The sequence below is a fragment of the Mesoplodon bidens genome (genome assembly GCF_964165515.1).
Source record: "Mesoplodon bidens genome assembly, chromosome: 10".
In the NCBI taxonomy this organism is placed as follows: Eukaryota; Metazoa; Chordata; class Mammalia; order Artiodactyla; family Ziphiidae; genus Mesoplodon; species Mesoplodon bidens.
Genome location: NC_138172.1, coordinates 84949303 through 84961638, shown reverse-complemented (window position 1 = coordinate 84961638; position 12336 = coordinate 84949303). Strand labels below are relative to the sequence as shown.

Sequence of the window (12336 nt, the reverse complement as noted above, 5' to 3'; positions counted from 1 at the left end):
TTTCTGAGATGGCCAAAATTTGCATACATGCTTTAAAAGGTATCACTTATTAGGCACTTAAAGGTTTCAGGAAAATCAGATATTAATATCCTTTTGAAATTTCTCAGACAGTAGTTCTCAAACTTTGTTGTGTGTGTTGGGGGAAAGAGGGGTATTTAAAATCCCGTTGCTCTGGTGGCGCCATACAGCAATTAAATCAGAGTGTCTGGGGGCTATAGCAGGGCATCAATAGGTTTAACGATTCTCCGGGTGATTCCAATGTGCAGTAGTTTGTGAAATATAATTTAACTACATAAATTGTGAAAGATGTTTCGGTAGATAGGATCTAATCTGTTAATCTTATGATTTAACTAATTCTGATCAAAGAATAAAATAAAATTTTTATGCAAAAACATCAGGATTGGGAAGTTAAACTTAAAATTTTTGAAAATGTATAATTAAATTTTCAAGTTATTCAATATTTAAATATTTAGATCAGAAAATCGTTAAATATACTTTCCCCAGTCAGCAACATTCTCTCTGGGTTTAAAAACCAGAAGGACAGCTGGGTCACCGAGTGTTTCCCAAGCAGGTACTCTGGATTGCAGGAGAGTTCAAGTGCAGGAGACCCATTTCTTTTCGCCAGTGGCCCCGGAAAAGGATCCCACTGGCCAGGAAGTTTCATCTGGGATCCCCGGAGCCTCGGCAATGGCTCCAGGGTGACTTCTTGGGCCACCCCCGTTTCCCCGCCCTACCCAAGCGGCTGAAAAGCGCCAGGACGGACGGTCCGAGCCGGCGAAATGGGCCCGCGAGCCCGGCCAGCGCTTCTCCTCCTGATTCTCCTGCGGACGGTGGCCACGCAGGGGCGACCGCCGCGTGAGTCCGGGGGCTGCGGGCCAGAGAGGGGAGCGGGGGCGGGGGGGGGAGGAAAAATCGAAACTAGCTTTTCTTAGCGATTGGGAGTTCGCTAAGCTCGGAACGACTGCTCAGTCCTGTGCGCGGTCCCCTCCCCCAACTCTCCCCGGAGGGGACGTGGGTCACTGGGGTGCAGATGGGGTTACGGGGCCTCTCGCCCCAAGACTTCCACGCCCACCCCCGGCCCGCTCGCTGTCCCTGCTGCTATGGAGTTACACTCGGAACCACCCACTCCCTCCTCCGAGCGTGACGTTTCTAGATATAAACCTTTTCTCATCGAGGCCAAACTCGGATTAGGGGTCCTTGGACTCGGATCTCGGTATTCTTGTTTCTACTGGTGGTTGTGTCATTTTACCCCCGATCATCCCCAAACAGGAAGTTCTTTTCACCAAGGGCGACCTCGGCCGGAGCGCCCCCTCGGTGTTTCCTTCCCCGGGCGCTCTAACGGCTGGGAGACTTTGGGAAGAGCGAACGCACGGCGGACCCAGCCGGGTTTCCATTTCAGAACCACTGGCGCTGTGGGTGGGAGGTTTTTGACAGAGGTCGGCCTAGGGACTAACTGACTCTTGGTGATTGTTCTTTTGCCTGGAAAAATAACATATCTGCTGTTTTTGAACTTTTGAACTGAATCGCACAGTTCTCCTTTTCAGCCCGGGGTTGTTGATTTGCAGTGTTAATAATATTGTATAATTAACCGGCCTTTACTAAAGGATGCCAAAGGGATGGTAATTAACATGTAAGTAATGACCTCAGTTTTAAATCGCCTTCAGATCTGTGATCTTGTTTGACTCTACTGTGCATTTGGAAGGTAGGAGCTATTCGTATGTTGATTTTACTAGTGGTTAATGACCTCAGGTTAAATCCTTTCCCCAGGTTACAAAGAATTCAGGCAATCTGGTTTTCTGACACTAAATGAAGTACCACTGGTTCTAATCTTAGCTGACAGTGTTTGCCCTTACTGTTGTCTGGCACAGCTCTGGACGCTTTATACTTTGCCATGTAGCCTCAGAACCACACTTGGAGGGTAGGTAGTATGTGTATCCACACTTTATAGATGATGAGAATGAAATAAGACTTGCTCACAGGTGGTGACTTTGTTCAATGTTACTCAGGGCTTTTGGGGCAGAGCCCGTGTCTCCGCTTCATAGCTGTGATTCTTAAAAGTCACACTGCATTAGAGGTTGAATCATAAAATTTGTTGGACACAAGTCTTCACTGTTCACAAATACTGAAGGAACACCACCCATGTGTCACGCTGTTCTAGACCCAGGAGAGAGCAGGGAGCCTAGGCCTCTGGTGCTTTGCAGTCAAGTAGACGGGGATGACAATACACAAAAGGATAGAGAGCATCAGGTAATGGGTGCCCTGAAGGCGTGTGAAGCACAGAGATCAGGGCAGGCCACTCTCCCTGGCTGGGTTTGAACAGAGACCTGAAGGAAATAGAGGTGATGCCGCCTGGGAGTAGCGCTTCCCGGACAGGCTGGGGAGATCTGGCAAGGATTTGCAACCTCAGCACTACTGACAACTTTTTTGTTGTGGGGACTGTCGTGTGCATTGTAGGATGTTTAGCAGCATCCCTGTCCTTTACTCACTGGAAGTTAGTAGTCCCCACTTGTGACAACAGAAAATGTGCCCAGACATTGCCAAATGTCCCTGAAGAGATGTAATGTCCTGGTTGAAGAAAGAGCAAGGGCGCTGCTGCAGCAGGAGCGCAGGGGCCGGAGGCCTAGAATAGGCAATGGGCTCAGCAGAGGAGCCGCGGGCGAGTGTCCTGGGGCCTCACAGGCTACAGTGTGGATTCCAGCCCAGCAGTGATGTGATCAAGCACAGCTGTTGAAAAGATTGCTCCAGCTACTCTGTGGAAAGCATGGTGAAGGGGGCAACGATAAAAACAGGGCAAGCAGACAGGCAGGAGCTGATGGACTGGGCCGGTGGGAGCAGAAGTGGTGGTGAGAAACGGTTGTATTCTGGATCTATTTTGAAGGGAGTTGTTGAGGGATCTATGAAGGATCACATGACAGACAAAGTCGAAGGTGCCTCTGTTATTATTTTATTTTATTTTTATTTTTATTTCATTGGCCTGAGCAACAGGGGGATAGGTGATGCCATTTCTGAGATGGTGAAGGCAGAAGAAAGAGCAGTTGGGGGGAATCAGGAGCCTGGTTTTGGACTTGTTCAAGTTTGAGATTCCAGTGAGTCATCCAACTGGTGGTATCATGTAGGCAGTTGGAGTGTAAGAGTCTAGAGTTCATGGCCAGAGACAAAAATCTAGAAGTCAGCATTTAGTCACCCAACAAGTATGTATTAAGCACATACTACATGCCAGACATTGTTCTAGGCATTGTGGGTACATTCCTGAACTCCCTCATTCTAGAATTGAGGGGAGGTGTAAGGAAGCTTTCACCTGCCCAGAAGTCTGTCCTCTTGGGCTTACTGGGGTTTTTCTATATTTGCATTTGATTTGGAACAGTTTTGCTGCTGAAAAGCTGCCCTGAGCTGTTTATCAGCACATCTTCCAGCATTTGACAGCAAACATTTACAGGCAGGCCTCAGAGATATTGTGGGTTCGGTTTCAGACCACCACAATAAAGGGAATGTCACAGTAAAGCTACTCACATGAAGTTTTTGGTTTCCCAGTACATATTCAAATTATGTTTACTACACTGTATTCTATTAAGTGTGCAATAGCATTGTCTTAAAAAAAACAACATACATACCTTAATTTAAAAGTACTTTATTGCTGAGAAATGTTAACCGTCATGTGAGCCTTCAGAGAGGCAACATCTTTTTATAATAGTAACATCAAAGATCACTGATCACAGATCACCATAACAAATATAATAATAATGAAGAAGCTGGAAATCTTGTGAGAATTACCAAACTGTGACACAGAGACATGAAGTGAGCAAAGGCTGTTGGAAAAGTGGTGCTGATAGACTTGCTTGACGCGGGGTTGCCACAAACCTTCAATTTGCAAAAAACACATTAGCTGCAAAGTGCAGTAAGACAAAGTCTGCCTGTACACTGTAAAGCATTTAGAGATGGAAGTAGTGAAAAAAAAACAGCAATAATTCCTCTGGACTTGGATCTAATTGGCTCTGAGCACTAACTCTCGAGCTCAACTGCCCTAGCTAGACACACCTTGGGATTTTCTAGAGTCTGTTGGATCCAAGGGAGGCTGCTGTAATTGTGACTACTGGGGCAGGGGCTGGGGCCTGCAGTGGGGTGGCAGGCACACGTGGCAGAGGGGCACAAGGGGAGAGCAGATGGGAGGGGCATGCGGAGGGAAGGCAGGCACCGCATGTCACTTTCACAGGGTGGGACCAGACACAGCTGGGACCAGTTGATTCAGAAGGCCTGCCTCCCAGTTCCCCAGGCAGCTCACAGAGAAGGCCTGCTGCCCTCTCCCCAGGGTCACACTCCCTGCGCTTCCTCTTCATGGGTGCCTCCGAGCCAGACCTTGGGCTGCCCCTGTTTGAGGCCTTGGGCTACGTGGACGACCAGCTGTTCGTGTCCTACGATCACGAGAGTCGCCGTGCAGAGCCTCGTGCCCCGTGGCTCTGGGGCAGGGCCACCAGCCAGCTGTGGCTGCAGCTGAGCCAGAGCCTGAAAGGCTGGGATCACATGTTCATAGTGGACTTGTGGACCATCATGGACAACCACAACCAGAGCAAGGGTACGTGGAGAGCACGCCTCACCTTCCCGAGGTGGGTGGAGTGTGTCCCTGCCTCAGGGATGCATCTTGAGGGAGAGAACTGGCTATTTGAGATCCGGGGGCAGGGAAGAGGGCAGGAGTTTGATTCCTGAGGTCACTGGGTCCCTGTAATGGCGAAAACAGGGGCCTGCTTCTTTGGTTTCAGTAACGAAGCTGGGAGTGCTGCCAGAGTCCCACACCCTGCAGGTGATCCTGGGCTGTGAAGTGCAAGAGGACAACAGCACCAGAGGGTTCTGGAAGTACGGGTACGACGGGCAGGACCATCTTGAGTTCCGCCCTGAGACGCTGGATTGGAGAGCAGCAGAGCCCAGGGCTCGGACTACCAAGCTGGAGTGGGAAGTGAACAAGATTCGGGCCAAGCAGAACAGGGCCTACCTCGAGCGGGACTGCCCTGAGCAGCTGCAGCGCTTGCTGGAGCTGGGGAGAGGGGCCCTGGACCAGCAAGGTATGGCGGGAGCACCCTCTGCCCCTCTCGTGACGGAGGGGAGGGGGATGCAGGGCATGGGATCCCCGGCTGGGTTTTCAGAGATGGTCGAGGTTGTGTAACTCTCTGGGAAGGTAATGAGGTCTGAGTTTTCCACCCTGAGGTCTCCAGCTCTGAGGTCTCCACCTTATGATTGCAATGTATCATCCAGCCATGAGTCATGGTTTTCATTTTTTTCCCATGCACGTAGCTAAAGAAGAAGTAACTGTGATTTTTCTCTTGATTTAACCAAGAACGCTATGTATATTTATAACTTTTAGGAACTCAGAGATGCCAATTATCACACGCAGACCAAGGCAAGAAATGAATACCAAGGCGGCGACCGGTCAGTGTAGCAGAATCTTGGAGGGTAAAGGTTACGTTCACAGAACATGGTAGTAGTCACGTAGGCTGCCTATCTTACAAGGCCCCTTCTTACAAGAATACTTATTGGGTTGAACCAGGTGAAATTACCAGTAGTACATATTCAATCACTTTTGAGCCTCATAGGGGCAATTTCATCTGATTCAACTTAATATCTTAACAAAGAACATAAGACATGGGCAACAGGTATGCATATTTACATGTGGGACCGGAGAACAGGCTGATAGGACTGTGACTACTCTCCATGTGACACCACATCAGAACCCAATCTTGGGACATGTGTTAGGGCACAAAATGGTGTGTCTCTCCTACAACTTGCTCTGTCTGCACAGGGAAACTCCTTCCTCCAACCCGTAGAGAAAGCGAAGTGAAAGTTCTGGTCTTCCTGGCGTGGGTAGGAACCCCCCCCTCCAGATCCTCCCTCCTTCCTGTTCAGCGCGTCCTTTGGTGAAAGTGACTCATCACGTGGCCTCCGCAGTGACCACTCTACGGTGTCAGGCTCTGAACTTCTACCCCCAGGACATCACCATGAGGTGGTTGAAGGACAGGCAGCCACTGGATGCCAAGGATGTTGAGCCTGAGGACGTGCTGCCCAATGGGGACGGAACCTACCAGGGCTGGGTGGCTTTGGCTGTGCTCCCTGGGGAAGAGCAGAGATACAGCTGCCAGGTGGAGCACCCAGGCCTGGATCAGCCCCTCACTGCCACCTGGGGTATGGATGGGAGCCAGGGGCTGAGTAAACCTGGTGTGGGTGGGATGGGAGTGGTCAACAGGGCAGTGAGGGGAGGGTTGGCTCTGGGATGCGGCAGTGATCGTGGGCTTTCACTTGCTTTTGCTATTTTAGAGCCCTCGCTGTCTGGCACCCTGGTCACTGGAATCATCAGTGGAATTGCTGTCTGTATCATCCTCTTCCTTTTTGGAATTTTGTTCAGAATCTTGAGGAGAAGGCAGGCTTCCAGTGAGTAGGAAGGAGGAAGCCTCTTAGCATCTCTGCCCCCAGGACACACTAACCCTCCTGCAGGAAGTGGGGCAGGGGGAGGGCAAAGGGGAGTTGGCATCCATGAGAAGCCTTCTCATCTTTCTTCCTCTGGGAGCCTTGGCATCTCTCTGGGAGCAGGAATTAATGATTTCCCTCAGAATGAAAGCTCCTAATTCAACAGACATCTTTTGAATGCCTATTCGTTTGCAAGGTGTTGTTTTAGGTAGTGCAGGTGCTTTGAGGTTAAGTCACCTTTGCTATCTCAGAACCCAGGTCTAGTAAGGAATGAAATCCATGACAGGTAAATGCAGTTAAAGACCCCCATATATCCTAAGGCAGATATGAAGCAAATGCTCTGGGGTGTCAAGGGAAGGGATGACCACGTCCATCTGGGGACCAAGAAAGGCTTCTGGATCTTGAAGAAGTAGGATTTCTTTAGGTGAGGTTGAGGACGAGGGGAATTCAATGCAGATGAAGCAACCATGCAAGTGGGAGAGTGTGAGGCATGCTGGGAGGTGAGAAATTATTATCAATTTGACCCTTGACTTTACGTACTTTTCAGTCTGCATTTCTACTCCCTGAACGTTGGTGGTGCAGGGGATAGAGGGGCAGACAGAAGCCAACTCCTGTAGAGCCCTGGGGGCCTTTGGGATATTATGTTATGAGCACTGGAGGGGCGGCGAACAATGCAGTGACTTAAATAAGCAAGGAGGAACCCAGTCTCCTCGATATGGAGAGTGAGTTGTTAGGAGGTGAGATGGGAGACAAGGAGACCAGTTAGGAAGCTATTCAGCAATTCCAGATGAGAGATAATGGTGCCTGAAATCCAGGAGTTCCTTGGGAAGGGGGTGGTAAGAGTTGACATACGTGGCCGGGGAGGGGAGGAGGCAAGAGGATCGTAGGTCTGTGATGCCTCTTTCCTGAATCTTGTCTTTACAGGAGGAGCCGCAGGGGACTATGTCTTAGCTGAATGTGAATGAAGTGCAGCCTGCAGACTCCTTGTGGGGAAAGATAAGGTGCACTTGAGGCGTTCTTCATGTTTCCGGACAGCTGGACCTAAGAAATAGGAACTGTCTCAGGAACTCTCTGCTCTTAGCCTTCCCCGTTCACTGTCAAAAAGTTCCCCATCTAGGTTTCTGAGTTCCTGCTTCTTAAAGGGCCCCAGTTGTGACCTCTCCCCGAGAACTGGCTCTCCTGAATCCCAAGCTGCATCTAGAGCCTGCCTCCATTTCCTGCATCACCTCAGACTCCATACACCTACGTCATCTCATCTCCTAACGGTGGAATGAGTCTGCTTAAATTTGTGGGGACTTGTGATTCCTTTAAACATCTGAGAATAGCTTTGAACCTTCTCCTCGGGACATACACTCTAATACCCCTACCAGAATTTGACACACACATTCAGGCATTTCCTGGACCCACTCAAGTTTCCTTTTAACCCTCTCTCTGTTATACAAGAACTCACCTGTTTCCAAGCCCCATGGTCTCTTCCATCAGAGGGAGACCTGGACCGTTGTACAGCATGAAGATTGTCCACTGCACAACCCGAGGAGGCACCTTTCCCAGAAGAGGCATCATGGATGTTTGTGCGTGTTATGATAGTCTTCCCGAAAATGGGTGGGAAGTGTCTTGAGGAGGGAATGTCTTTTTCTAACTTGCACAAAGGTGCCATGTAGGTTTCCTTAGGTTAATGATACCCACACTTACAATGCCAGACTTGAAGTAGCACAGGATTTGATCTCTGCTCACACCCTCTCCTTGTTCTGACAATGAAAATAATAATTAAGATGATGATGATAATGGAAAGGTGGCTGACACTTATTTATAAAGCTCTTCCTTGGTGCCAGACTTAGTTCTGAGTGCCTACTTACATACATTATCTCAATAATTCTTTGATGTAAGTACTATTATCCTCTTTTTTTTTTTAAGATGAAGAAAGTGAAATATAAAATAGAGTATCTCACAGCTTGCCAGAGACAGAGACAGGTCTCAAACTCAGTCAATCTGGCTCTTTGATCCAGCTCTTTGGCGCTGCATTCAGATGGCTAGATGCCTGGAGTAAATGGGGAAGGAAGGAGATGGCTGTGGAGATCACTCTTCTCTTGTCTCATTGTCTATATTCTCGGTGAGTTCGATCCAAATGAAGGGAAAAAACAGCAGAAAACAATATCAGCCATGTTTCCTTTCAAAGTCCCTGAGGGAAGAACCCTGGAATGTGACCCCTGTTGCCACCACTGGCCAGCTCTATCTGGCATCACTCATGGGACTGTGATTGGGGATGTCAGTTAGTTACTGTGTTGGACCTCAGTGTCCTGCTCCAATCAGGACCACCAGGGTGGAGGCATTTCCCTCCCCAAACTGGAACAACTTCTCTCATATTAAAGATGGAAAACTAGAAGCCACCAAGTGGCCTTGGTCAGCACCAAGATGCTGACCCCAGCATCTTCCTGGGGTCCTTGAGAGTCTGGTTCTCATCCCCAGCTGTGCACATTCAAAAAAATTAATCTAACCAGGTCACTCAGGAATTAGTCGATTCTGGGAAAATAATTTGTCTGACCATATTCAAAAGAGTACTAATATATACACACAGAAAACTTGTGTTTACTTTGTCCTGCCACGTGTATTTGGCTGCATAACTGTGAACAAGGCTTTCTGTCTTGGAGGGCAGCTGCCTCAGACCAAATACTGCTCAAAAGTTTGTTTGGTAGATATTGAACTTGGGCAAAGAGATCTCAACTACTTTTTTTAAACTTTTCTTTTTTTGCAGTTCCCAAAGTTAAGTGGATAAAAGTATATAGGATTTGTGCTTACTACAGAAAAGTTGGAAATGAATTAAATTGAAACTATGATTCCATTAGTCAGTCATAAAGTCTATTAAAATTTGCATATTTCCTCTCACTATTATTGCTATATTAAAATATATAAAATTAGTAGATACATATATTTTAATAAATGCATAATTCATTGTGTTGTGTACTGCATGGTTTTCCTGATGTATTTGTCCATCTTATGTATATACTTAATCGACTTAATCATTATGTTATTTTGGGGACATTTATACTGCTTCTAATTTTTTAATGTTTTGTTTCATGAAATATTTTCATTAAACCATGGTAACTGAATTAATTGTTTTTCTTCACACTAGACACATTACCATCTAAGCTGTAACACATTGGTCATTTTACCTCCAAACCATGGTGGAAGCACACTGACAAATTCTTTCTCCTTAAACCTCATCCTATACTCAAAGCAGACTGCCAAAAAGCTTCCTGGCTCATACTGAGCGTCCTACCTCATTAAGGATAGGTTACAATTAATTAGGCAACATTTGTCTTATATTGGTTTTGTTTCACACAGGCCAAAATTTCAAGAAACATTCTACTCTTCACAGTAATACACATTTATTAACAGTCGGCAACTGTGGCCTGCTAATTTTTTTTTAATAACCGTAGTTATAAATCTCCATTTTCTTTCAGTGTTTCTGAGCTTACTTTTTCTAGCCTTGTTCATCAGTTCTTAAGGTCAACTACTTTTGAAAAGTCAGATTTAAAAATCTGTACATTTAAAAATCTGTATCTTCTTTTGCCTCTGGCAAAACCACTGACAAGGGTGGTAGTAAGGAGAAGCGCGCCATCTGGTGGCCAAAAATGTCACAGTGGTCTTTCGACTATGGGGTGGGGGGAGGGGGTTCCTCAGGGGAAAAGAATAAACAAGGGATGGGGCGCTGGGGATCACTTTTGGAGAAAAGCCCCTGAAAATTTGAGAGAGCAAAGCTGAAACTATTTACCAGCTATTTGAATCGCTGGAATCACAGGGCACTGTTGAGCTACCTGAACTGGGAACAGAACAGAAGAAAAACGAACAAACCTGCTGATCTTTGAGGCAACCTGCCAGCAGTTGGTTAAGGCTGCTGGGCGGTACAGGCAAAACTTCGGCTTAAGTTATAATCATATAGTCTTAGAGTACCGTGTACTTGATACATTCTTCAGGTACAAACACACACTTAAAAACAAAAGACCTTCTCTAAAATGCTGCAAGGTTCTTATAAGCTACACACTCTAATAATAACTAGAATTTAAAAATGCATGACTTTAACCATGGAAGATTTTCACACGCGTGGAGTGATATTGTTAATTTTGATTTCTTTCTGTGGACTTTGGGTCATCATATTTTCTTCTCCCTTTTTGAATCCGTGATTAACATGTAGAATATTAATACAATATTAAATCATTTCATGTGACACTTTAAAAAGCCTGGGTTGCCTTGACATCCTGCATGCATTTATTACTTGGCCTGGCATGCATGCTGGTATCTCACATATGCTGATTCTGAGGAATTCTCTAAGGTGTTTACTCATGTGTATGAGAGATACATATGATGTGTTTTAAGCAGATGCTTCTGTAGCTTCTATTTCTTGGCTGAATGAATTTTCATTCTCAGAAAAGTCTTCTTAGGCTTAAATATTTTCTAAAACTAACTTTTTTTTCAGCTAATAATTATCGAGTACTTACTAGATGCCAGGTCCTGTTCTAAAATATTAATTTAATTCTTCGGAAGGATCCTGTGAGGTAGAAACTCTTGTTATTCTGCTACCCTTATTTTGCTGTATGGAAACCAAGGCACAGAGAGGTTGGTTAACTTGCTGAAGTTTACACAGCTGGAAAATGATTGTATTGATCTTTTTTCCCAGCTAGCCTGGCTCATCTTCATAGCCACTACACAATCCCTCTCTCTGAATCAAGAAAACATGTGGTTGGCATTGTTCCATCTTTTTAGGATGCTCCTTTGAGTATCCATTCTGCTGTCTAGTGGCAGCACCTCTGATTATTTCCTGAGTGAGAGAGAACCTGTTTTAACATTTCAGAATATACTCTATAATTTTTTCATAAATATTTGAAACATATGGGAATTCTTTTTTCTGTTCACACACAAAACTCTAACTATCAAATTCACATTTTTATTTATTCTATTTATCATTCAGGGAGATATTATGGAATGGGTAGCATTGAAGCACCTGTGAATCATTTTTCACCAGAGTTGCATAGAAAGTATTGTAAATAAAGTAATTAAGTAAAAAAAAATAAATTCTGGCTTTTGACCCAAAGATTCTAAAATAGAATTTTGGAGCCTTCAGTGCATTTGTGTGTGGAGGGGGAGGTGAGGATAATACCAATATTTGTATAAACTTCAGTGAAAGTCTTGTCAGTTAACCTTACCCTATGAGTTGATGAAATATCCTGGATCTTATTCTGTAAACAGAGTGACCACAATGGCATTTTCATAAGATAGTCAGCAAGCAACTTGGATACTACCAAAGGAGCTTCACTATGTGTGCAAGAAAGCACCTGTTTTAAACATGGATGTAACAGTTAATGATCTTTGCTTTGTGTACTTTTGTGTTCAGTTTTCACCATTAAAACAAATGCAAAATCCTTTCTTTGGGCTTTGTGTGTGTGATTAAGGAAGTATTCAATGGAATTTTGAAAATCAAATTTAACTACAAACATGTTTATAAAAATTTTGAAGCAAATGTTTAAGAAAGGATACTGTTAGAAATTCTCTTTCCAAATAACAAATGACCTACTAAAGAAGGTCAAAAGGTATTACGAATATTTAGGGGAGAAAACCCACACAAGGACAGCAGGCCTAGAAAGTGCAAGTGCCAAAAACTTTTAGTAAAAGAGTTTGAACTAAAGAGAAAAAGCAGGGAGTTCCCGGGTGGTCTAGTGGTCAGGATTTGGCACTTTCACTGCTGTGGCCCGGGTTCAATCCCTGGATGGGGAACTGAGATCCCGCAAGCCGCATGGCACAGCCAAAATTAAAAAATAAAATAAAATAAGGAGAAAAAGCAGGAACGTTTTCCTAGAAGGATAAGGAGAGGAAATGGGAAAAATATGGAGA

General features: G+C 45.4%; 1 protein-coding gene across 5 annotated transcripts; it reads left to right on the top strand.

Moving 5' to 3' along the window:
* The first annotated feature begins 537 nt into the window (after positions 1-537).
* On the top strand, positions 538-9544 carry HFE (homeostatic iron regulator). Of its 5 annotated transcripts, none has more exons than XM_081247569.1 (6): positions 538-855; positions 4211-4570; positions 4755-5054; positions 5893-6168; positions 6301-6414; positions 7375-9544. In XM_081247569.1, exons 1-6 carry the CDS (start codon positions 780-782, stop codon positions 7413-7415), a joined length of 1167 nt encoding a protein of 388 aa, XP_081103695.1. In that variant the 5' UTR covers positions 538-779; the 3' UTR covers positions 7416-9544. The 5 variants fall into 5 exon arrangements, with proteins under 5 accessions (XP_081103695.1, XP_081103696.1, XP_081103697.1 ...); XM_081247570.1 differs by having other exon boundaries at positions 4307-4570; positions 7375-9543; XM_081247572.1 differs by lacking the exon at positions 538-855 and adding an exon at positions 902-1630 and having other exon boundaries at positions 4307-4570; positions 7375-9542.
* Positions 9545-12336: the final 2792 nt, after the last annotated feature.